At 57.8% G+C, this 25,132-nt stretch overlaps 1 protein-coding gene across 5 annotated transcripts; it reads right to left on the reverse strand.

Moving 5' to 3' along the window:
* Window positions 1-458: 458 nt before the first annotated feature.
* Window positions 459-24,955, reverse strand: BBS12 (Bardet-Biedl syndrome 12). 5 transcript variants are annotated; one of them, XR_006784845.1, is made up of 4 exons: window positions 24,820-24,955; window positions 21,674-21,732; window positions 772-988; window positions 459-672 (listed from the first exon to the last, which is right to left on the reverse strand). XR_006784845.1 is itself a non-coding variant. In XM_045831882.1 (4 exons), the coding sequence occupies exon 4, from the start codon at window positions 19,986-19,988 to the stop codon at window positions 17,841-17,843; it is 2,148 nt and encodes a 715-aa protein (XP_045687838.1). In that variant the 5' UTR covers window positions 19,989-20,254; window positions 21,267-21,361; window positions 21,674-21,732; window positions 24,820-24,955; the 3' UTR covers window positions 16,732-17,840. The 5 variants fall into 5 exon arrangements, 3 of the variants coding, with proteins under 3 accessions (XP_045687838.1, XP_045687837.1, XP_045687839.1); XM_045831882.1 differs by lacking the exons at window positions 459-672; window positions 772-988 and adding exons at window positions 16,732-20,254; window positions 21,267-21,361; XR_006784846.1 differs by lacking the exon at window positions 772-988.
* Window positions 24,956-25,132: the final 177 nt, after the last annotated feature.

The raw sequence follows: 25,132 nt of genomic DNA on the forward strand, positions 1-25,132 counted from the left end.
GGGGTTTCCTAGTCGTTTCTCTCCCCCGTTTCCTCGTCTACTTAGACTGAACCCCGGCATGCAATCCTGTCCGCCTCCCTGGTATTAATACTGGTAAAATCTTTTTTAAAAAAGATTTTATTTATTTACTTTTAGAGAGAGGGGTAGGGAGAGAGAAAGAGAAGGAGAGAAACACTGATCGGTTGCCTCTGGCATGCACCTCGGCTGGGGACGGAACCTGCAACCTAGGCATATGCCCTGACCGGGAATCGAACCGGGGACCTTTTGCTTCGCGGGATGACGCCCAACCGAGACACACCGGTCGGGGCTTACATACCCTTAATGACATCAGTGTTAGGCTACAAAAAGCATCAAACTTTGGAGGAGAGTTAGTCATGCAGTTGTGTGGCCCTGTCTTCACTTACCCAACACATTAAAAAGAGACCCAAACCACATTGCTCATACAGAGCAAAAGGATACATATTTCTTTATTTTTTGCAGTTGATGAGAATCCACAATCTACTTCCTACCCACAAGTCCCAGGCCACGGCTTCTGCTGGGCGGCAGCCCCGCGCAGGGCCAGCTCCCGGGGAGGTCTGCACAAGGTGTTCTCGGGCGAGGTAGACGCCTTCCAAGAGGAAGAGCACGCCGACATCTCAAGTTCAGGGGTGCTTCCAACACCACTGTCCGCACCTGCGATGACAGGGAAGGGTAACAGCAGCTTGCGGCATGGAAACTGAACTCACTGAAGAGTCACGGGAGGAAGAAAGGCCGTGTGTGCAAGGCACTGACCTGGCGCCGCTGGGACAGGCGCCCTGCCCCGGGCTCGTCGGGGGGCCGGTGGCCGCAGGCCCTCAAGTGGCCCCCGGGTTCTCTCCGGGAATGCGGCCAGGTCGTCTTGATCTGGTAGCTCTTTGAGCTTCTGAGGCCATTTGGCACCTCTCCGTTTCCACCCGGACTTCCAACAAAGCCCCGCTCCTGGTTGACTCCTTCTTTGCTGCTTTTCTCACTGAATATAACGGAGTCAATCAGAACGGAATCCCCCCAGCCCCCCACCGTCGCATGGCCAGCCCACCTGCACGGGCTCCCCGGGGCTCCCTGGCCCCCGCCGCGCCCCCCGCCCGGCTCCACGGAGGCGAGTGCCGGGCACATTTCCTCCCCTCGGCCGGAGGACTTTCTCCAGAGCCACATCCTCCCGTCTCTGAACAGTTCACCGCCATCAGCAGGAAAATATGCAGCTCCTTCCTATCTTCAGAAGGGCCACTCCCTCGGCCGGGCCCACGCCCCTCTCCCGGTCCTGGCCGTGTTCTGCCTCCCGGTGCGGCGAGAATTCCTCAGGCGTTGTCTAATGGCTTGGTCTCGGCCGCTGCCACCCATTTGCTCCTCTGTTGTAAGCCTTTGTTTTCATCCAGCGCTTGAGCAACTGGATGACAACAAAAGTAATTACAACAAAAAGGACTTCACCCACATTCCATGAGCCTAAGACACGGCCGACGGTCGCCGCCTGCCCTGCGCCGCCTCTCCGGCCGGCTCGCTGGCCGTGTCCTCTCCTGACCCACCGCGCTCACGGCCCAGGCACCTCTTCGTGTTCCGCCCTTCACCCGCTCCGTTCCCATCTCCCTGCATCATTCACAGAGTTCACATTTCAACGTTCAGTTCCGTCCAGGGGATATGCGTGCAAGTCATGCCACTGTCCACTACCTCGGGCCACGCGGACCGCCTCCCCCACGGCCGCGAGCGCCGCCGTGCCGACACCCACGGGCGGCCGCTCTGGGGACCGTGTGTGTGCCGCAGAGGCCTCGCCGGGGACGCAGCGACGCGCGACGAGGTGGCGGTCGGTGCTCTCCCCCCTCGGGGCTGCCCCCTTGTCTGCGGGGTCACGTCGGCGGTTCCCGTCACCCGCTCTCAAGTGCGGTCCACAAGATGAAGTGGAAAATTCCAGAAATTGTTTTAAGTTCTAAATGGTACGCCTGCCATTCTGAGCAGCGTGATGGAGTCTCGCGTCACCCGGATCGCCTGTGCAAGACTCCTCTACCCCCCCCCCAGAAACGAAGTCTTCGAACGTGGGACTGCCCACGTCCTCCCCGCGGCCCAGACCGTGAGTGAGGGCGAGACAGTTACAGGACTCCCATCCCGGACCGTGACCTCGTTTTCCCTCCCGGAATCCCTCTCCCGTTTCAAAATCCTTCACGGAGCACAACCCCCCGTTAGCCACCATCGCCCATTCAGATTCAGTGGTAAAGACTGTAAGATTCGTGGCCTGTTCCTGCTGCTTGAACTCTTCGTCTTCCCCGTTATGAGGTTTGATTTCCATGTGGTTAGAGGATTTTGCTGAAAGGCGTACGAACAGGGTGTTTTCAGAGCCTTATTGCACTGCTTCGTGTTTCTCATACCAAAGCAAGACACGCGAGCCATGCAATACTGAGAAACGTACGGGAGAAAGAAGTTTTCTCTCCCCTCCTGGGCTCTGCATCGGGGCCTTTGAGTTAAACCAACCAAAGAAAGATCGACAGGCAAAAAAAATTATGTGTCTTAACTGATGTTAGTAGTTTTGCGCGTACAGGGGCTTCACAGGAAAGAGGTGATGCCCCGAAGCGGCAGCGAGACCTGAGGGACCGTGGCCCCTTCTCACAGGGACGATACAGCGCGGAGAGGTGACTGGACCAGGCAGAGGGGGCGTAGGCTCCTGCCGGCGGGGACTGTGAGAAGGTGGCTGAGGGCGTCCGGGGAGGGGGCTTCCTCGGTGCAGGCAGTCCTGCCGAGCGCAGCCCCAGGCCCCCCCTGCAGAGAGGACGCGTTTGCAGGCGGAGGTCTACACCAGCTTTACGAGGGAGGTGTGCGCCTTGCATTTCTGCTGCGTGCCAGGGGCCTTCAGCTCGCACTGAGCGTGTTCCGTGGCACACCTGGGCGGCGCAAGGCGGGGCCTACAGCTCCCACAGCTGGGGCGGCCGGCCAGGTGTGTGGGCCGGGCGGCTGCACAGAGCCCTGTGCTCACGAGGGCCCCGGGCCCGGCTCAGTGCTCTGCCATCACCACCCTGAGGTGCTCGGTTTTTGAGCAAGTGTAGGGGAGGGCAAAAATGTCCCCTCTCCCCTTCTGAGCTCATGTCTGAGGCCCCCTGTGGTACAAGGCATTTTAAAAAGAACCGCCCCCCCCGCCCCCCCACCTGGTGTAGCTCAGTGGATTGAGCGCGAGCTGCAAACCAAAGCATCACAGGTTCGATTCCCAGTCAGGGCACATGCCTGGGTTGCAGGCCATGACCTCCAGCAACCGCACATTGATGTTTCTCTCTCTCTCTCCCTCCCTTCTCTCTCTAAAAATAAATAAATGAAATCTTTTTAAAAATTTTTAAAAACACCATTGTTCATTAAAATGTATGTATCTCCCGTGTGCATGGGAGATACCAAGGAACCAGGAGCAGCCCCTCGGAGGGTCCAGGGCACCGCCTTCAGTACCGTCTTCAGCCGGAAACGAGAGGGGGACGCTGGGGGCAAGGCCGGCCGTGGACGCGACCAGGACGGCAAGGCCTGCCGCGCAGCCTGTGCCTTCTCCGGCGACGGAGTCTCTCGTGGTTCGCCGTCTGCCTCGCCCCGGACCTGGGCGGCAGACCCTCGGGAGTGGAGGCTCCCTTCTGGGCAACGTCTACCCGGTTTGGGGGCTTCTGCCGAGTGTCTGTGGTTGCTCGGAAGAATCAGCTGCAAACCGCCCTCGGGCCGGGGGGCGCGCGCCCGGTGACCTATCCTGAGGCCCTCACGAGAGCCCCTGCGCGCTCATGGGGCATGCACGGTCCTTTTCTGAAAAGTGCATCTCATGTTTCATATATTTTAAAGTGAAGTCATATTGTGTATTTTTACCTGCCTATTTTTCCGCTGAAAAGTTTGTTTTGTATATCAATACGGCGTATTTCCAGCATCCTTTTTAACGGCTGTGTAATGTTCCACTGTATAGATGCACCATGAACTTAACTAATTATGGGGCGCATGCATTCTTTCTGGCTTTTCAATATTACATGAGCCAGGGATTGGGGTTGACAGATGGACTTGGGTTAAATTCCTCCCTCCACCCCTCACGAGCTGTGTCGCCTTAAAACAAAAACTCACTTATCTGCCTCTCAGTTTGCCCAGCTCTAAAATGGGAGAGACACTAGACTCTCTGAGTTTTTTAAAGCCTCAAAGGAAGTGCCACTGACAAACCACTTAGTCCCTGGTGCATAATATTTGCTCAGTTAATGCTTCCCCGCTCCCGCCGCTGCGAAGTGGGAATACTGCCGTGTCCGCGTCACATGGCATTTGGCGGCGCGGTATGGAATGAGTCACTGCATGGGAAGTGCGTGTGATCTCCGAGAGGGCCGGGCCAGCCCCATCTGCCGTCGTGGCCCCGTTTGCCGGCAGGCCCGTGACCTTGTGAAACGTGACTGCCGTTTTACTCCTCTGAGCTCGTCCCCAGGACTGGGAGTTACTGGCAGCAAGAACAGAACTGCCTGCTCCCTACAGCCACAGGCGGCAGATAAAATGGGAACACGCAGCAGCCTCGTGTTACAACACCTACCTAGGGGCCTCACCACAGCACCCCCACCCTTTTATTTTTTAAGATTTTATTTTATTTTGTTTTAGACAGAGGGGATGGGAGGGAGAAAGAAAGGGAGAGAAACAGCAGTGTGTGGTTGCCTCTCTTGTGCCCCCTACTGGGGACCTGGCCTGCAACCCGGCATGTGCCCTGACTGGGAACTGAACCCGTGATCCTTTGGTTTGCAGGCCAGTGCTCAGTCCACTGAGCCACGCCAGCCAGGGCACCCCCTCCCACCCTTTTTTAATCCAATTATAATCCAGTGAAAGCCTGAAGCCCCTCCCCTCAGTGCTGGTGGGTCTCCCCACACCACGCCCCTCTCCCTTCTGAACGAGTGAATAAAACTTTACTCTCTAGACTTTCTTCTCTGTGAAGGTTTTTTGTTTTTGTTTTTGTTTTTTTGCAGATATTTCTTTGACCCAAATACCCGGAGCCAGGAGGGGCGCGGGGGCCCGGCCTGGGTCTGCTGGGGGAGCCCCGGAGCACACCAGACGGCTGTGCTTCTACTTAAATCCCCGAGCTCGTTTTCAGCGGTGCCACTAATTCTGGTTTTCAAGCCAGAATAGTATTTCTTCTCCAGCCGTGTTTCCTAGAACGAAGAAAAGTAATGCTTTCCTCCCCCTGGCCCCCCCCGCCCACGGGATCCATATTACTGGGCTCACGTGGCTGCCAGACCCGCTTGGGACCGAGTCCTCACATCTTTCACGTCTGCGCTCGAGGCCGGTGCTGGGGGCCCAGGCCAGTGCGCCCTGCTGCCTGTTTCCAACACCGTGGACGAGCGGAACGTGGTTTCTCTTTCCGTTCCTTTCCACCCTGCTCTTCTCTTCTCCCGGGTCCAGACCCTGCAAGCCCGGGCAAGCCCCCGCGGGGCCGGCCGGCCGGCCGGGCAGAGTGATCTAGGGACTCCCCCTCGGAGCCGGGAATGGGACTCGCAACGCTGGCCTCTTGATTTCTTTCCACATTTGTTTCCCATTTGCCACCCTGGCAGGCGCCCGCCCTCCCTTCCACGGGCCGCCGGCATTCAAGTGTCTCCCAGGCCGGCCCGCTCTGGTCCCGCGGCTGCGCCAGGGTTGTGCCCTGTCTTCTGGAAACTTCCCTGCTTTGGAGGCTCTGATATTTAGTTGGAGACACTCATGGCCTCCGGGAGGATTAGCAAAGCAGAAATGCAAAAACAAAGACAGAATTATTGTGCAGCGTTTGTGTTTCAAAAATAGAATCTTTCAAACCCACAGCTGAAGCAATAGTAAGGGAAGAGAAAAAAAAAAACACATCAGGGCCTTCTGAGAGAGAAAAGATTTTCTTTTTAGCTCCCAGACATTAGTTCTCATTAGCAACAGAAGAAGTCCCCCAGTGAAGTCTAACGGGAAGGGCACCTTGTAAAGCGGGCAGACTGGGCCGGGGTGGGGGTGGGGGCAGGCAGGGACGGGGAAGCCGCCCACCCAGGGCGGGAGCCCCTCAGGGGAAGGGGCTGGCCCGCCGGCCCTTTGGGGTTGGAACCCCAGGGGGGCGGCCGAAGGGAGTCCACCGGAAAGTTTTCAAAGCACCAAGGCCGGGGAGTCTCGGGTCCTAGGAGGCAGCTCCGGGCTGGGGGTCAGCCTCGCAGAAGCACCCGCAACCTGGCGCAGCCCTATGCCTCGTCCACCCGGAGGGAGTGCCCCCAGGCCCCATGTGGCAGAGGGGGGTGGGGATGGATGGGCAGGAGGCGGGGATGTGGAGGCGCCCTGGTGCACGTGGGGATCGGATGAGGTCTCAGCTATGTCTCCGTCGATGGGACACCCGTGTGGTTAAGAGCAGGTAAAGGAGACCCTGGGTGACCCAGTGGAAGGGGACCAGCTACCCAGCACACCGTCCTGGGGCGGGGGAAGGGCGGAGGGAGGGTGCGTGCTGGCTGACCACGGCTCCCAGAGCCACCTTCTCCAGAGAACTGTCCCCATCAGGGACGGCTCAGACCCGCCTCACCCGGCCAGGGGACCCATGCCCGATTTGGGGACAGCGCCTGGCCTGCTGCCTCTGTGATGCCCTTCCCACGCAGGGCTCCCACGGCCCAGGGTGGATTTCAGCAGAAAGCCCCAGGTTAGCTGCGCTGTCTTGGGCATACAGGAGACCCTTCTAGGAGCGGTTTCATGTGCCTTCTGGGCCTCTGCCCACCCTCCTGGCCCGGCCGGCTGCTGGGCACTTTTTACAGGACAGCTGCACAGCTGAGGGACAGCCCCGCTGTGCTGTCCCTGAGCACGGGGGCGGGGCCCGCGGCACCGCTCACCGGGGCTGCGGGTTCCACGTCAGTCCCCCCAGCCTTCCCACGTCATTCTGTAAACACCTCTCCATCCTGCAAAGCCCACGGTAAGCGGTGCTTTTTCCACAAGACTCCTCTGGCGTCCCCAAGCAAAACGACGTCTGTGGAACGCCTCTGCCGTCACACGCCTCCTTTATGGTGTTGATTCACCTCCGTTCTGTGCTCTCACCGCCCGTGTGAGTGAGTCGTCCCTTCCACTAGCCCAGTGTGCTCCTGGTGGGGGGTGGGGGGGGGCAGCTCTTACGTGGCCTGCTGAGCCCTGCGGCTACAAGCTGACCGCGGAGAGCGTCCAGAACACACCGGCGGAAGACAACGGAATGGAGGAGCAGTGTTCTCTGGTTGGTCGGGCACAGAGAAGTTGTGTGTGTGTGTGTGCGCATGTGCGTGTGCACGTGTGTGTGGAGAGAGACAAAGAGATGAAGAGGGAGAGAGACCGAGTTGGGGACCTGAACTGACTTCCGCCCCACAGATGCCTCTGAGACGCCAGCTCCGTCGTGTGTGGCTCTGCTCGGCGCTGTGATGAAGCTGATGGACACTTTTTAACTTTAGTTCCTGTCCTATTTCATTTTCTCAAGTTTCCACGTGATTTATTTTCATTAGGTGTTACAATTTTATAGCTCAATTTCAGCTTTAAAAAATAATCGAAAGCATGCCTTTTTGGCTTGTTACATAAGGTTCTTAACAATGCAAGCATAAAAAAGGCAAATTGTGCTCTTAGTCAAAGTCAATAAAAACTTTCAAGCCAAGTGTTTCCTATTTAGCCGATTACGGAGAGTTTAAGGCTGCAAGCGCTGATGGAGGTGCAGGGTTTAATGTCACATACGCATTACTCACTTTTTCAAACACTCTTCCCATTTCCCTGCTGTAACACAGTTCAGGACATGCCGGTCCTTGAAATGAAAATTATAAGAAGCAAGCACTAATATTCTTGAAAAACTTGAATATTATTAAAAGTGATTGTCCACAAAATTAAATCTTTTGTTTAAAACATATAAATAGTATGCATCTTTCCTTTTTATTCAAATTTTAGCAGTGTCAACTCCAGAGGAGAAAAACTCTTACATAACAAAAATAGCAAGCAGGTCACCATGGGTTGCTAAGACCTTCTGACCCTCCACACGCACGCACAAGATGCTCGTGGGAAACTGCATGCTTCGCTTTCCTCTGAACGTCCGCCTCATTCCCGACAGTGTGACCCCCCTTCCCCCCGCCCAAGGGCAGGCGGGACCGGAGCAGGCTGAGTCTGCACTACCGGGAGGCCAGTCTCGGGGGCGCTCCTTGCGGATCGGAGGAACAGCGAGCCAGGGAGCAAAAGCAGCAGCCGAAAGCAGCCGGAGTCCCGTGGCAGGGGAGCAGGACTCTCCGCAACCTCCTCCGGGTCCCCGGGGGGGGGGGGGCCCCGAGCATTAAGTTGACCTGACACAGAGTAAGGGAGGAAAACCGAGAGTGGACACTGCCCGTGAACCTGCGGGCGGCCCCCACCGCGCAGGCGCACAGGGACGGTGCGGCCCCTCCGGTAGCTCACGGCCACGTCCCGTCTCTTCTGCGCGCTCGCTGCGCGCGCACGCGTAGGGGATGCGCTGGGCGGTCGAAGCAGCCCCGACTGGGACCACACGGCTGCCTTCATCAGTTCTGCGGTCGTCTTAGAGGTAGAGGGGATCCAGGCTCTTGAGAGAGCTTGAGAGGAACGATGCCCTTAGGATTTTATGATCGGTTACTCTTAATACTCTTCGGAGCTGCGCCTAAGACTCAGGGTCTTAGTACATGACATCCCGCTGCCGTGGAAGCGGCGGTGTCCTCGGCCCTGGAGGTCGGAAGACGCAAGGAGCGCAGCTGCGCGAACGGCGCCCTGGTCGCCGCCGAGCTCTGAGACAGAGCTGCTTTAACACGCAAACACGATTGCAAAAGGAAGTAGACATTTTCCAGAACCTTACAGTATTGGAGTCATTTCTGGAAACCAAATGTCTTAAAAATATGAACAGTTCTCCAGAAATCAAAGAGCAATAAAGTGATGAAATCCTGGAGCCTCTGAAGAAAGAGAGTGGAAAATGGTCAAATGCACGGAGCTTGGAGAGGCCATACACGCAGGAAGGTTTCCAGTCTAGGACGGTCCGCAGAGCGGCAGCGACTAAGAAGAGGGACCGGCCACAATGTAGAGGAAAGTTGGACTGAACTTGGCACACTCGGCCTGATGGCCGGGGAAACACGTCACAGTGTGGCTCGCTACAACTAAAACTGTACGAATTAGCTAATTCTCTTTGGCCAGTGTCCTGACAGGGGAATTTCAGGTTCAGTTTTTCCTTTGTTTTGCCTAACTTTTCACTTCCCAGAATAAAAAGTAATAATAAGTTACAGGTGGTCTCAAAGAACTGAATTAAGTCTCAAAATATTATCTGGCCGATACGTGCGAGTCAGCATCTCAGGACAGGACTGATTCGACGGCGAGGCGGGGGTCCAGAGCCCTGAGGCCGCGTCTCTGTGGGCATGTTTGGTCAACAACCCCGACGTGGTGTGACCCCGACCCGGACCCCGACCCCGACCCCGACCCCGACCGCCGTCTTGATGACCCGTCAGGGTGGCTCTCGTTATAGGTTGGGACAGATTCTTTCCTGTGTTCTCCAGGGCAGGGGCCCGAGCACCCTTTAACCTTCTCTTGATAACTGCTTTCCCGCAGCACCAGTCGGACGCGTACAGCTCAAAAATGAGTGACCGCCAGGGGAGCGGGCCCCGGCGGCCGCCACCCAGGGCCGGAAACCGGAGCCCCGCTGCACGCCCCTCCCCCACCGCCCTCCTGGTGGGTGCTTCCGGCGCCCCTCCCCCACGGCCTGCCTTCCGACACAGGTTCGCGCGGGCCCGTTTCTCAAGTGCACACAAGATGGTCACACCGCGAGTTCTTTCTGCTTCCGGAGCCCCTCTGAACGGGGATGTGCTTCACACAACACGGAACTCCCCGCGTGCAAGTGTCTGCTTCGGTGGCTTTTACCACGTTCTCCGCGTTCGGCAGCCGTCAGCTGTGTCTCATTCCGGACAGTTCCGTCCCCGCACCGCGCCCCGAGCGCCCTGGGTCAGCGCCCGGGGCCGGTTCCCAGCGGTCAGCGCCCTGGGGGCGCCCGCTGCGCTCCCCGGCTTCGCTTGCTCCGCGCTGCGCGTGCGCGGTGACCATGCTGTGTTGGGGGTCGGGGGGGGGCAGCGTTTTCCGACCAGAGCCCAAGAGGTAAAGCGCGGGCTTTTCTAACTAATTTTGGTTCCACGCCCAGTGCCGGTGGTTTCGACGATAATCACGCACCAGCTCCAACCAGGGGGGTTAAAAACGCTGGTGCGTCGGCCCCGCCCCCGTGAATGGGTGACGACCCGGGTCAGCAGGGCTGACGAGGCTGAGCAGCCGGGGTCGGGAACGGCCTGCACCGCGGAAGACTGCGCCTGGCCAGAAGGGGGCGCCAGCGAGACGACAGCGCCGCCGGGCCCTCGGGTGTCCCGAACTGGGAGCCTGCGGGGGGGGGGGGGGGGGTCTGGGAATCTGCATTTTGACGCGCGCCCAAGTGCTTCTCGTGCGGCGGTTTTAGAAACACGGCAGGAAACCAGTCACTGCCTCTAAGACAATGAATGGCTTCATCGACAGAGGTCTGCATTGCTGTTAAACAGAAAACACAAATGCTGCCTTAAAACATTGTAACACATTAACAAGGAACTAAACAAGCGGATATTGAATGGGTGTGATGAGGGGGAAAATGTATTACATCCGCCTCGTTGCTTGAAGGTCGACATGAGGCCAGAGTGGAGACCGAGCGGGAAGCGGCCTTTCCCACCCTGCTCGGAGGCTGCACCCGGGAAACGGGTCTCCTCCTCGGGCACAGCCAGACTCGGTGTTGTCCACGGACTCGCAGGTCCCCGACCTGCGTGTCATTCGTCGCGGGCATCGGACAAGGGGTCTTCTCCACAGCACCGGATGAACGCACGGGAGCACTGGGCAAGCAGAGGAGAGAAGGAAACCCCCACGCCGTCCGGATGGACTCCCGTACCTGCTGTGTGCTGCAGTGACAGCTCCGCGAGCAGCTGGGAAGAACGCGCCGGCCCGAGGGCGTGGTCCTGCGGATCGCGCCTGGGCGGGGCTGAGCTTTGCAGGTGCCGGGTGTGTCCTGGGTCCCTAACCACGGGCCCCTCGGGGTGCACAGCGCCACCTTCCGTTAGTGACCTGCTGCGCGGTTGCAGACGTGGCCTGGGGGCTTTCACCTCTCAGCGGGGCGCTCACAGTGAACGAGGTTCGGCTATTTAGCGCGCTAGTTCAGTCCGTGAGATGATGTTTCGGTTGTCCGAGTACACTGACATGCTTTTAAGACAGCGGTTTCACTTTCTGTGCAGGAAAGTTGTGAAAGTGGCTCAGAGAATACTCCGCAGCTCGTTTCCCTGATCATGAACGTCTTCTGGTAGGATGGTAAGTTATAATGAACAAGCCAATACCGACACATATTTATTAACTGGAGTCCGTACTTGACTCAGATTTCCCTAGTTTTCGCCCAGCGTCCAGCATCGCAGAACTCTGGGTCGTCATGTCCTCCTCGCTCCTATGGACTGTGCTGCTCTCGCAGACTGGACTCGATGTTTCGGTAACCTCGGCGGTTTGGAGCGGTGCTCAGCACGCTTCCCGGAATGTCACACGCCACTAAACTCTTCAAGGCAACCTAGTTTGTGCCTAGGTCCTAGGTTCAACCGCTGCATTGGAAAAATCTGACATACAGCAGTTCTTGCGGGAAGAAAATCTTTTGCAGGTGGTTCCAACTGACATTAGAATCAGCTCAAATGGACTTGAATAATTGGTCTTACCACAAGAGAGATATAATAATAGAAGATAGAATAATTATGACCAATTAGAATTAGTGATTTCTAAAAGTTAGGAATTTACAAAATAGTAAGAAGTACAGTGATTTGCCTTCTTCTGGGTTCCACTCTTTGCTGTTTGTACACAGCCATAATATTGTTTCAGGCTCTGTTTTTTAATTCGTCACTATTTACAAACTTGTTCATGTGTGGAAGTAAAATGCATACTTGACATTTTTAAAAATATATTTTATTGATTATGCTATTAGTTGTCCCATTTCCCCCCTTCATTCCCTTCCACCCTGCACACCCTCTCCCACCCACACCCCCCCCTCTAGTTCATGTCCCTGTGTCATAAGTTCTTTAGCTTCTACATTTCCCATACTACTCTTGCCCTCCCCCTATTTTCTCCCTACCATCTATAATACTTTTTATCTGTACCTTTTCCCCTTCTCTCCTCCTCCCACTCCCCTGTTGCTAACCCTCCATGTGATCTCCATTTCTGTGGCTCTGTTCCTGTTCCAGTTGTTTGCTTAATTTGCTTCTGTTTTAGATGTGGTTGTTAATAACTGTGAGTTTGCTGTCTTTTACTGTTCATATTTTTTATCTTCTTTTTCTTAGATAAGTCCTTTAACATTTCATATAACAAGGGCCTGGTGAAGATGAACTCCTTTAACTTGACCTTGTCTGGGAAGCACTTTATCTGCCTTTCTATTCTAAATGAAAGCTTTGCTGGATAGAGTCATCTTGGATGTAGGTCCTTGCCTTTCATGACCTGGAATACTTCTTTCCAGCCCCTTCTTGCCTGCAAGGTCTCTTTTGAGAAATCAGCTGATGGTCTTATGGGAACTCCTTTATCGATAACTGTCTCCTTATCTCTTGCTGCTTCTGGGATTCTCTCCATTTTAATCCTGGGTAATGGAATGATGATGTGCCTTGGCCATGATGTGTTCCAGGCATACTTGACATTTTTTTACTGTAGCGCAGACCTCATTCCACGGCCCCGGTCTGTCCTGTTGGCCCAAACACTGCCAGTGTGGGATGCTCGGTCTGCTTCCGTCCTTATGACGCTGTCACCACCTCCGCGCAGGGACGTGTCCCAGCTGGACCGACCGGCATCCTCTCCGGAATGTTCCCAGGACCCTGAGCTCCACCTCGCAGGCAGTCTGTGCCGGGACTCACACGCCGCGCCGCCTTCCGGCCGCTTCGCCGTGTCCTGCGTCGGGGGGGCGGGGTGCAGACCCTGCCTCCTTTCTCGGCGGAGTGCAAACGCCAGCCTTGCGGACGAGATTAGACGGAGGAGGTTGTATTTGCTAACGTGGCTCTCAGGAGGAGCTGCCCCTTTTGGAAGCTGGGGGTTTGCCGCCGCCACCGCCGAGGGGGACCGTGCGGGGAGTCTCCTGGGGGCTGGGGGCGACCGACCGCACGGAGGACGCAGGAAGAGGGAGCCGAGAGACGGGCGGGCGGGGCAGCAGGGACACAGTGAGAGGTCGGCCCTGCGTGTGCACACCTGCCCTCTCTGCGGCATCCCGGGCCTTGAGCGAAGCTCTTTTCTAAACCCACGGAGAGCTGGGTGCGAGCGGGTGGGGTGGGGGGGCTGTGGGCACCCAGGGTAGGGAGAAAAGGGCGGGGAGCCGAAGGCGCAGGCAGAGGCCACTCCGACGGGCAGCCGAGAGAAGCGCGGGGACGTGTTTGGAGGCCGGGTGACATTCTGCGGAGGCCTGGTGCCGCCCGGGGCACTGGGTCTGAGGCGTGGGGCAGGCTCACCCGAGTTCAGGGAGAGCCCCACTGCCGCCGGGGGTGGGGGGTGCACGTTCACACGCTGCAGACGGCACGCTTCTCAGGGCAGGCCCCGTGGAGCACGCCCTCCCGGTCACGTGACCTGTCTGCAGTCTCGGGGTGTGCACAAACGGGCGTGTGTCCACCAGGTCGCCTCCCACCTCTGTCGCTCCGGCTCCTTCGGGTTTTATATTTCGTATCCTCGTTTCCTGCCGACTTAGATTCTACTTTTGAACGCACGGTAACTTACTGCATGGCCGCGGCGACCACAGGTCTGAGGGGATTCTCCTCGCCGCTGGAGAAGGCACGCCGTCCTCTGCTGGGCCCTTCGGGCTGTTGGCAGCAAGATAAGTCACCGCGGCGGTCTGAATCCACGAGTGGCCAGTTTTGAAGCCCCAACTTTATGGACATCGCATATTAAAGTTTTTGTCATGGGTTTTAGTCTGGGCTTATCTCTATACTCTTTTAAGAAGCAATTTTTAAATATTTTTGCCCCCTTTCATGCGAGTTTTAGTATCACTCATAATCTGCAGGGATTTAAACTGGGTACAAGAATCACAAGGTTCAGAGCCGGGAGGCACAGTGGGAAGGGGCTTCCTTCCACTTGGAGTTCAGGGTGAAGGGCCAAGACCTGGGGTCACCTCCCCGAGTCACGGCGAGCTCCCGGCAGAGAAGGGGCTCGGGCCCAGGGCTCCGGCGACCCCTCCCAGACCCCCAGGAGCGTGAGAGGCGTGGACTTTCACTCTCCTGGCCCTTTCGCCACGCCCCCCAAACTACACTCACCTCCCCTCTCAATTCTCCCCCCGGACTTGCAGCCAGCAGGTCGAATTTTTAAGAGCGCAAGAGTGGAAGTCTGCCACCTACAGGTCAAAAGGAAGAAATCTTTCAGGTTTCCCAGAGTCAAGTTCCGACCCCCTCCACCCCCCCACCGTGGGTTCTGAAGCGCTTCTGTGGGAGAGGGGCTCTCAGTCTTGTCTGGGGCAACTTTACGAAGGGACACAGCCTTCACCACCCTCACTGTCAGAGCCACAAGTTTCTGCTGCATTCCTTCTCCAGCAGAGCCCGGTACGCAGCAGCAGGCAGGAATGACAACGCCGAACGGTATGAGGCCCTCGTTAGAGAGGCACGCAAGTGTCTCAGCGACCGGGAACATCCTTCCTGCAGGCATTTCCTCTCCGCCGCCGAGAAACAGCCCAGAGGGCAACGACAGCCCTCGTTGGAGCTGACGCTGGGATGAGCGGGCGACCTTTCGGAAGAAGCTCTTTTCAAGTTTGTGCTGTCCGCCCAAACACATTCCAGACGGACCAAGTTTTAAATGGGAAGGATGATAAGACCATAAAATGACGAGACGTCTGTGCCAGTGACTGCAGTGTAATCCTGGGTCAGGAAACCCTTTCTAAATGTAACACCAAAGGACGGAGACACAGACATTCAAATGTTAAAAAACATAAAGCAATATTACTGCCCTTCCTTCCTCACTAATAAAGGAAGGTTTACGAAGAGGAGATTGCATTTTTGCCCAAATTTCAAACAAGCTTCCTAATGTCCGGTGTGGACAATGGCCGTGGAAATGACACTTGCATTTGCAGAAACTTTGGAAGAAGGATTTGGCAGAAATATCTAAGGAAAGCTAAAAAGTCCACCCACCTGTGGACTCAATATCCGTGGAAAATTCACCCAAGGGACACAGTGACGAGCAAGAGGAAGACGCAGCAGCCACAGGCGCACTGGCTGCAGCCGGCCGGGGACAGCGCCCGCCCTGGCACGGAACTCGGCGTCTGCCGGGAGACGAGTGCAGCGACCCGCAGCGGGTCCTGGTGCTGGACGAACCTGACGCCGCTGAAGACGTGCTACCGAGCCCTATTTACGACGCTGGGGCAACGTCGTCACGCACTGCCTGACGGAAGCAGGCTACGGGGCAGCGTGGTCAGTGTGGTCCCCATCACGGACTTCAGAGAACACCTCTGCATCCACACGCACAGAAGTGTGCCGGGTGCAATAGGAGATGCGTGTGCGTTTGTGTGCGTGTGTGCAAAAGCCCCAGGATGGAGGTGTGAACAGGGCGAGAGGAAGAGGCATCCACAGTTAAAGAGAAAAAGGCGGGGCCCTGGCTGGCGTAGCTCAGTGGATTAAGCGCAGGCTGCGAACCAAAGTGTCGCAGGTTCGATTCCCAGTCAGGGCACATGCCTGGGTTTGCAGGCCATGACCCCCAGCAACCGCACATTGATGTTTCTCTCTCTCTCTATCTCCCTCCCTTCCCTCTCTAAAAATACATAAATAAAATCTTTAAAAAAAAAAAGAGAGAGAGAGAAAGGCGAAAAGACTGGGGTCTGGCCGGGTGGAGACACAGAATTAAAAGCGTTCAGGAAGGAGAAGGTGCCAGAACATGAAATAAAGTCGGTCGGTGACAGAATCAGATGCAAAGTGAGGGCTTGTCCAGCCCTGTCTGGGGGCTGGGGAGGGAGACCCCCGCAGACGCTCCGGGCCAGGCCCGCTGCTCCCCGGATGGGGACTTCCTCGCCCCGGGAGTCGGCCCAGGAGGGGCGGAGCCTCTCATCCAGACGGACGCCTTCACTGTCTGCAGGGGCCACGGAGACATACTGCTGAGGGCACGGGTGAGAGATCATTTTAAGGTGACAGAGGCAGTGGGTATTTTAGAATGGCTCACTGAAAGGTATTTCACAATGTTTGCGGGGATGTCACTCAAGTATAATGTTACTTTGTTTAAAGTCTCAGCGTCACACACCCCCCGCCCCATTTCAAAGCCAATGATTACTCGTGTGGGTTTGGGGGGCAGTTCCCGGCTCTGGTTGGTTGGGTGGGGGGGGGCTGGGGTCAGAGTGGCCCAGGGTCTCTCAGGGCCACAAGCCTGGTGGCCACCGAATGGAGGCTGTGTCCCCACAGACACCCGTGAGGACAGCGGAGGGTCACCTGCGTCAGGGGAGTTAACGCGCACGGACCGAACTCACAGAATTACTGCCTAGACCGAGACGCTGACTTTGCGTCTGCACTCGTGACACAACCACTAGAGGAATCGGGTGCTTGCGTGAACTGAGCCAGGGTTCACGGTAAATCTGCATCATATCGGCACTCCTAGTTCCAAAGTGTGAGATTTTACTGGATAACATATGCAAATACCAACTTCACAAAAAATAAAACCTGCCATACAAAGTGAGGTGGCCAGCTATCCACAGCAATGTCAGTGGCACCCATAACCTGGGCAGTATTTTCACAAAAACTAAGTGTTAACAGCATGCAGGAGAGTAAAAGTGTCCACATCTACTCAAGTAAAGGACTGTATTTTATTTTTAAACGCTGTTCAACACTCAACATTATCACTGTAACTCTGAACAAAGACGGTATTCATAACCGGGATGAGGATCTGGGGGAGGTGGTCACGTGATCGCATTAAAGACAAACATCAAACCGAAATCCTGGTCCTTCACCTGAGCACGAGGATGACTGAGTCACGTCCCCTCACTCGTTGGAGTCCCCTCAGGGTTCGCCGCGCACGACACCAGAGGCTGCGGCTGCTCGGTGGCACTACCTGTATGATGCGATCACGTCCGCCTACAGGTGCTCCAAATCGGGTTTCACAACAAGTCCCGAAGCAGGGGCCGGGCCGGGGCCTGCCGGGGCCACGGGCTGAGCGTGGGGAAGAGGGCGTGGGAGGGAGGTCTCTCCACCCCCTGGTGGCGCTGCTGTCCTGGAACTTTTTGGCAATGACACCCAAGATCAGCAGGTCAGTCACAACACCCGTCATGGGTCCTAGTGCACACCTGGTCTCAGACTACATTCTGGATAATAGAGAGGCCTACGGGTCCTTGGAACTTTCAGCCGGCTAAGTTCACGACCGTGGGGGACGTGGCTGAGGCCGGCGCTGCGCACTGGCTTCGTCGTGCTGTCCGGGGAGGGCGGCAGCCTTCGTTAATGCGGTGCGAGACCGAGGGCGTGCACCTGGTACAGACGGAACTCCCGGGCAGTGGGCCGAGTCCGAGCGCCCTCGAGCGGCGCACTCCCAGACACCAGGTTTGGCCGCGACGGCATCAGGGCAGGCCCGAGAGTGCACCGTCGGGCGAGGCTGCCGGGCTGGCCCCGGGCACACGGCTCACCTCCTGGGTGAGCAGGAGGACCTGCCCGATCTCCACAGGTCTGCGTCCCAGGCTCCTGCTACGCCGCACAACCTGGCGGCGAAGTAACACTCCGCTCGGACGGAGCACTGTAAATGCGGGGACGTGCCCACGCCCAGGTCCTCCCCTGTGACGCGACCTCGTACAGTCACCGGCAGACACCAATTATTTTCTTCTCGGGGACAGCTGGCACGTCAGGCACGATGACTGGGCCCCTAGGAAACCCGTGACCAGCAGGATACATCACGAAGACCACTTCCCAAAGGCTCAGCCAGGGGCGCTACAGAAGCAGAAAGCCCTCGGACTCCTGCGGCCGGACCTGCGTGCGGCCACGCCCCGTGACGATCTCGCTGTCCGTCTGCAGCACCAGCAGCACGAGGTCCAGGGCGCGGCGCCACGCCTCCACCTTCGGCGTGACGGTGTCGTACACCCTCGGGCCCCCGTCCAGGCGACTGGAATGGCCGGGGTTCAAAATCCCCCCACTCAGTCTGCTGTACTCGTCCAGGACGTAAGACGACGGGGAGCCGGAGTCCGCGGCGCGCTGCACGTGGCGCTGAATGAAGGTCTCGGCTTCAAATGCCGCCGAGCGACCGGCAGCGTTCCGCGCGAGAGTCGACAGGTACTGGCGCCACCCGCTGGCCAGGCCGCGAAGCACGGTCGGTCGGAGCGGCGCGGGGCACGCGGCCGGCCTCGGGGCGGCAGCGGTCGGCAGCCCTCCGGGACGCACGTGGTCTCCTTTGGGCACAGGCTGCTCCGCGAGAACCTGAAGGTGGCCGAGACACAGAAACTCCAGGGCGCCCCCTCCGAGGAAGACCGTTTGCTCCTGCAGAGCGTGGTGCAGGCGGCGGGCGCAGGCCCAGAACCCGTCTTCCTTGGTTTGCAGCCGTGCAGCCACCGGGCTGGTGAGCACCGCGGTGACCAAATTCACCCCTTCCGCTTTCAGCACGATCGCCCTTCTGCCCACCCCGTCGCCAGCACCCCCGGGGGGGCCGCTCCAGAAGGCCACGCAGACCCCGCTGCCCACGGCGTCCTCGTTCACCTGCGTGACGTAGGCCACCTGCACGGCCCCGGAAGCCTCCGCGAAGGCCTGCAGCACCCTGCCGTCCACCCACCCAATCAGCAGCCGCTTGCTGCGGGCGCACCTCCCGACGAGCCGCTCCGACACGCTTCCCCGCGCCAGGACCAGGCGCACGCGGAACCGCGCTAACACCTGCAGCACGCGATCCGCCCACAGCTCCTCCGCGCTGTCCTGCTGGAGCGGCTCCGCGCTCTCTGACACCGTTTGGGCACGTGCAGGCTTGTTAAACCCCGGGTGGCGATAGTTCTCCGTGAGGTCCCCCTCGATGAGAACCACCCGCAGGGGCCGGTTCTGCACGTCCTCGGGCACCGGGGTCCCAGCTGCCGACACAGCCGTGACAAAGCCTGCACAGACGCAGGAAGCAGCTTCCGGTAAACCTGGTAAACAGCAGGTGAAGACTCTTGAAACGTCGAACGTGAGCGGCACCGCCCCGCCGCCCCGGCGCACGCTCCCCTGCCGGCGCTGCAGCCGCAGGGCCGCTTCCGCCAACGCCATGCTGCCGGCGTCTCCGTGGCTCAGACCCGCCGCCAGCTCGGCCAGGTCCTTGCAGGTGTGGACGCGGGGAGTCACCGCGCCTTGCTCTAGACCACCACCTGGTCTGCTCGTCGTCGTCCCGGGAGCGCCCCCTGCCCGACAGCAGTGCCTGCTGTGGGTCAGCCCGGGCTTTCTGCAGCCGGGGGCTGTGCGCAGGCTGGTTCTCGGAGTCGGAGCAGTTTGTGACGCGTCGTTATCTGTGCCAGCCGCAGCCTGAGGTCTGAAAAGTGCAGCCGATTTAACGGGTGTCCCAGAAAAACTGGAAGTGGTGGACTCCTGAGAGGCAGCATCGTGGAGACCACGCTCCTTCGGCATTAAACCGGCCTCTGAGGGGGTCTGTGGGAAGGGGCCCACGCCGACACCGACCGGCCCAGGTCCGGCAGGCGTCTGTGTGCTGTCCGTCTGGTCACAGACAGTGTGGAGAGGGACCTGAAGGGCGACCACCTCCTCCATGCAGGCGGCCAAGCCCTCTGACATCCCCGACACGATGGCCGGCATGGGCACCCCCAGGTGAAGGCACTCCGCGGCGGCAGTGCTCCACGCCCCGGCGAGAGACAGGAGGGTGCTGGCCCCGGTCCCGTAGGCGTCATTCTGCGCCCGCACAGCCTCGCCGAGGAGCTGCCCCACGGCGCTGGTCAGATCCAGCCTTTCCAGAAGCCTGACCGTGGAGCTGACTAACACACTCTCAGAGCCCTCTCCGTCCACCACAAACTTGGGTGACTTCACGGGGCCCAGGAGGGTGCTCCCGGCATGTGCAAAGGAGGCCAGCTGCTGGAGTCCCACATGCCGCCTCCTGCTTACACCCCGGCGAGCCATCGCCTGCAAATGCAATGGACACCTGGGACGTTACCCAGGGCGGTTCACGGTTGGGAACGCTGACCAGGAGCAGGGAGGCACACCCCTGCCTCTGCGAAGTTTCTGGATCCTGCAGCTTCCCTTACTCGCGGCCGTGCAGTGGTGGAGGGGTGCGTGCTGGCGGATGAACCCTTCATTCCACGGGGCGGGGGGGCCGCGTGATCAGGCAAGCCACAGGCATGGTCTCCAGGAGGCAGCGACGGTGGAAACGAGTCTTGGAGAGCCATCTGAAAGAGCCGGCATGCTGAAGGAGGCGGCAGGAGATGCACATGCGTGTGAAGACTCACGGGTGCTGGCATCAAACAAGCAATCGGACTTTGGGGGGTGTACAGAGCGTGGGAACTGCAGGAGCTAGAGCACTGGAGGAGGAGAGGGCTTGTGCCGCAGGGCAGTAGGTCCCTGGCGACCCGCCTGCTGCACTGGGCTCACGGGAGGGCTTTAAGGAAGAGGTTAAAAAAACAGCTGACTCAGCGGGAGAGCCCGCACCCCGAATCCAGAAGCCCGGGGCTGAGCTCAGCTCTATGGCACAGCCTCCAACGAGCCTCCTGACTACTCTGCCGGAGACCGAGGCCCGGGCCTCACGGCCTGCACTGCCTGGCATCGTCAGGAGGAGGAACGGGTGCCAGGCTTAGGACAGTGCCTGGTGCAGGGCACGCACGTCCCGAGCACTCGTCCCGAGCACTCGTCCCGAGCACTCGCTGTGCTGCTGCCGCCGCCTGCGTTGTGGCCCATCGGCACTTGGCCAGGGCCAGCGGTGGCAGGGCCAGCAGTGTGGGGGCCAGCGGTGTTGGGACTGAAAAGGTGGCTGCGGCCGTGAAGAACACCCCTAGTTACTGGATGAGAAGGGTGCAGGGGGATGGAGGGGAGAGGATGGATTTGGTCACCGATTAGAGTATCGGAAGGAAAAACAGCAATATTCAAAGGAAGTTCAAGAGCAATTCGACTTTTCCCACATAATTTTCAGAATTCACATCTAAAACTAACAGGAAGAAGTTACAAGAGAAAGACTTTAGCCCAATAAAAAGAACTTTTTAAACAAAGTATCAGTTGGGAAGCTGTCTCGTGGGTCTGAGTTCTCAGCTAACACACTAGAGCTAAAACGGCAGATAACCCGAACTTCTCCCTCGAACACATTGTAATTCTCCGAGTAATACTTTTATCACCATCTCCTGAATCCACACTACAGAGGAGCACAGGACTCCCCGGGGTTCCCTGTCTTCCAGCGGCACCCCGACTCACCCCAGAAGCTGAGGAGCAAGCGCTGAGGCTCCAGACACACCCGCAACCAGCAGGAGGTGCGAACCCAGCCCCTCCTCGCAGGCAGCGTCCTACGACTGTCGGGGACCGAGGAGAAAAACCAGTCCACTCCAGGAAAACATGTAACAGTCCTTGAACCCACATCTTTTGTGGAACAAAAACCACTCCTGATGCACGCAGGCATAAACCTAGGCAGCACAGAAGTATGAAAACAACCCACCGGGCCTTGCAGCTGCCCGCCCTGCCCATCCTCCACCCCCCACCGCCTCTGCGGTCCTCCCCCTCTCACCCCGCGCTGCTGATTCTTGGCTAACCCGGTTTCGCTCCCAGTCATCAGTTACTGCCGCCACCCTCAAAGCCCCGTCCCTCTTGTAGGTCATCTTACTCACCTCGCAGAGCCAGTGACCTTGAAGAAATCCAACTCTACTCCAAGCAGACCTGGGGGCGGCTGGAAAAAAACACAAAAACACCACGCTGAGTGGGGTCAAGTGGTCTCCGTGCCGCCCGGCAGCCTAGTCCCCTAGTCCTTTTATCTTTTCTTTCACGGTCGTCGTTTTCTGGGTTCTCATTTTAAACGCACTGCCTACCGCTGAGTGCAAAAGACATTCCTTTCTATTGCTTCTGAAAGCTTTACAGTTCATTCTTTCTAAGAGTGGAGATGAAAGTCACATCATAACAAACTCAACCACTGTAAGTGTGAGATTCGGCGGCACTCGGTGCGCCCGCGGTGCGGCACGACCGCCGCCTTTGCCTGGCTCCCCAGCGTCCCCGTCGCCCCAGGAGGCGGCTCTGGGGCCAGCGAGCAGCTTCCCCCGGTCCCTCACCCCCAGCCCCCCCCCCAAGCTGCTCTCCGTTTCTGTGGTTCACCTGTTCTGGACACTTCCTACAAAAGGAGCCACAGAGCATTGAGCCTCGGTGTCTGGCCAGTTCCACTAAGCGCATTGTTTTTGAGGTTCATCCTCACTGCATTACAGGTGCTATAGGGAACCTGTCCGAGTGGCAGTAGCGAATGCAGCCCAGCCCCTGATTCAGAAAACCAGCAGGGAGCCAGTCAGCACACAGGAACCGAGCCCCCGGATCAGTTTTCCCGTGGGGAATCAGGCCTGCATTGTACCTAGGCTGCTGCTGCTACGAGTCTTGCTTTTTGCTAAAACCCCCTCACCCTGAATTGAGGCAGCAAATGTTTACTGCATATCTTTAAAGTAACTTCCTTAAGTCTGTGCTAAACCTCCCAAATAAGGAGTGTAACCAGTTCAACCACTTTTCCCCTTGATTTGCAAACGTCCTCTTCTTTGAAGTAATTAGCAACATCCTTTCTTTTGTTATCTGTAAAAGGTAACCACCTAAAACGAACCTGTGCATAGTAAATGAGGACCATCCTTGATGTAATGTGCCCAGAAAAGTAATAAAAGCCTGTCCACGCAGGGCTTGGGGCGCACTCTCACCCAGAGAGCAGCCGTGCTGTCCTTTTCCCCACGGGACTTCTGCAGTCCGTGTGGACTTGTTCGTTGCAGCCGCAGCCGCAGCCACAACACACAGACCCCGCGGGCTGGGGTCCGCATCAGGGTCCGTACACCGCTCCCTTTCGAGGCCCAGTGACACTCCACAGTGTGTGTGCATCGTTCGGTCGACCCACCCATCCCTCCCTCCGCGGGCCTTCCGGTTACTGTCCGTGGTGCAACGTGAGCGTCTGAGCGCCAGTGTTTGGGTAGATGATTCCACCCAATCCCTTGGCTACGCCCCAGGAGCGCTCTCAGGGTAGGTGCAGGGGGAACTTTCCGAGGCACTGCCCCGCTGTGTCCCGTGGCAGCTGCATGGAGGCCTTCGCTCCTTCCCAGGGCGCCAGGGAAGGGTCCTGTCTGCCCCTTCCAGCTCCTGGCCGCTCCCGGGGGATCGGGCTCCGGGCGGCACAGCTCCGACCGCTGCCTCTGGTCCTTGCGGCCTCCTTGAAAGGACGACCGTCACTGGGTTTGGGGCACCCGAATCCGATGCAACCTCAGTTTAAGGAATTATATCTACAAAGACCCTGCTTCCAAAGAAAACCACTTTCTGAGATTCTGGATGGACAGAAATTTGGGCGGGGGAACACCACTCAACCCTGTGTTTACCAGAACTTATCTCCTTTTGTTTGTTTCATTTTATGATTAGACATCCTAATGGGTTTAAAGTGATATTTCACTGTGGTTTCGGCTCACATTTCCCTAATGACTAACGCTTTTAAACATCCTTTCTGGTGATTTTTGGCCACTTGTGTATTTCTTTGGAGGAATATCCTATGGATGTGACTGGTTTCTTCAGCTGTCAGAGTCTGTTTATGGTTTCCTCTCTGTACTATGTTTAAACTCCAAGATGTGAGTGGGAAAGTCGTACAGAATTTAGAGCAAAAGGAAAGCATCATAGGCTACTAAAACTTAGTCGGTATTTATTTATGTGAAAAAAGGTTTCCTAAAGGAGACATTAAACTATTTTAACTAATCTACAAGCAAAAACTGGTATCAAATATTCACAAGATCTATTTCAGCATTTGAAGAATTCATCCCAAGTTTCAGTAACTTTCTTAAAAAAGTCTCAGCATTCCTAAATTTAGAAGAGCTCCTAAATTATTACTTTGAAGAGACTGCAACTTGCTATAATCAACATAAAACAAAAACTCAAACGAGAATCCCCCCTCTTCTGAGAAGCTGAGTGAGCAAAGGCAAAGTCGGTGAAGGGGTGGTGAAATGCATCCTCTCGGAGATGAAGAGCACGGCCAGGCCAGCGACTTTTCCCGGCATTGACCCGACGCAGTCTGATGGAGTTCTGCCACGCGCCAGCAGAGTTTTCCGCGGGCAGCAGCTTTACTGCCAGCCTTTATGCTGGCAAAAGGTATATATACACTAAAAGGTATACGGTCATCGGAATCTCGGCCGTGGCTCAGTCAGTCGGATTATCAGGCCACCCGTGTCCCCTTCCAGACTGCGGATCTAGACTGTGGATCTAGGCAGGATGTGGTTGGACCGCCGGCCAAATCCTGGGGTTCAGCCAATGGGATGGCTGGGGGTGAGCGCGCGCGCGCGTGTGTGTGTGCGCGCGTGTGTGTGCGCAGACGCGCTCGTGGGTGGGGCCGAAGTCCTCCTCCGCAGACACACGCAGCAACACGGGCACACCCTCCGTCCCAGGCAGGGAGGCTTCCAGGGCTCCTGAGGCCCACCGCGCCCCGCACCGCGCCCCGCACCGCGCCCCGCACCGCGCCCCGCACCGCGCCCCGCACCGCGCCCCGCACCGCGCCCCGCACCGCGCGAACCCCCGCGAACCAGGGAGGAGGCAAGCGGTCAACAACCCGGCCACAGGCACCACGGAGGCCGAGGACGGTCCGGCGGCGCGTCTCCTCCGCCTCTGCCCAACGCGCCGGCGGTGAGCCAAAGGTGGACCATGTGCCCCGGGCCCGGTGGGCCCTCCATTCTCGCCCTTTCCCGGGTCGGATGGTCAGAAAAACAAGGGCTCCCCCCGACCCCACCAAAGACCGAGCGGCCGCTGGAAGCACCTCGCTACTAACCTCGCTCTGTTCTCCAGCCCCTCGGCGGGCTCCACAGCCCGCTTCCCACCGTCACACAGGGTCTGGGGTCACAGGGACACCCAGGCGCGCGACCGGAATCGCCCCTCGTCCCCGCACACAATTTGCGCAAGTGCGAAAGGGGACGCGCAGGCCGGTGGCTGGACCTGGTTGCTAGGAAACCAGACCGAAAGTTCCGCTGAATGGTCGTTGGCAAGGCAAGGAGTCACGCTATTGGTCAATAGTGAAGAGTGGGCCGGCCTTAGGGCCTTCTTTTCTGACCACCGGGTAAAGTGACTGTCAATCAGTAGTGGCA

Source organism: Phyllostomus hastatus, unplaced genomic scaffold (genome assembly GCF_019186645.2).
Source record: "Phyllostomus hastatus isolate PE091 unplaced genomic scaffold, TTU_PhHast_1.1 phas_contig_159, whole genome shotgun sequence".
In the NCBI taxonomy this organism is placed as follows: Eukaryota; Metazoa; Chordata; class Mammalia; order Chiroptera; family Phyllostomidae; genus Phyllostomus; species Phyllostomus hastatus.

Coding starts and splice junctions, on each gene's coding strand:
- BBS12 (XM_045831881.1), bottom strand. CDS start 19,988: ATGGCTCGCCGGGGTGTAAGCAGGAGGCGGCATGTGGGACTCCAGCAG.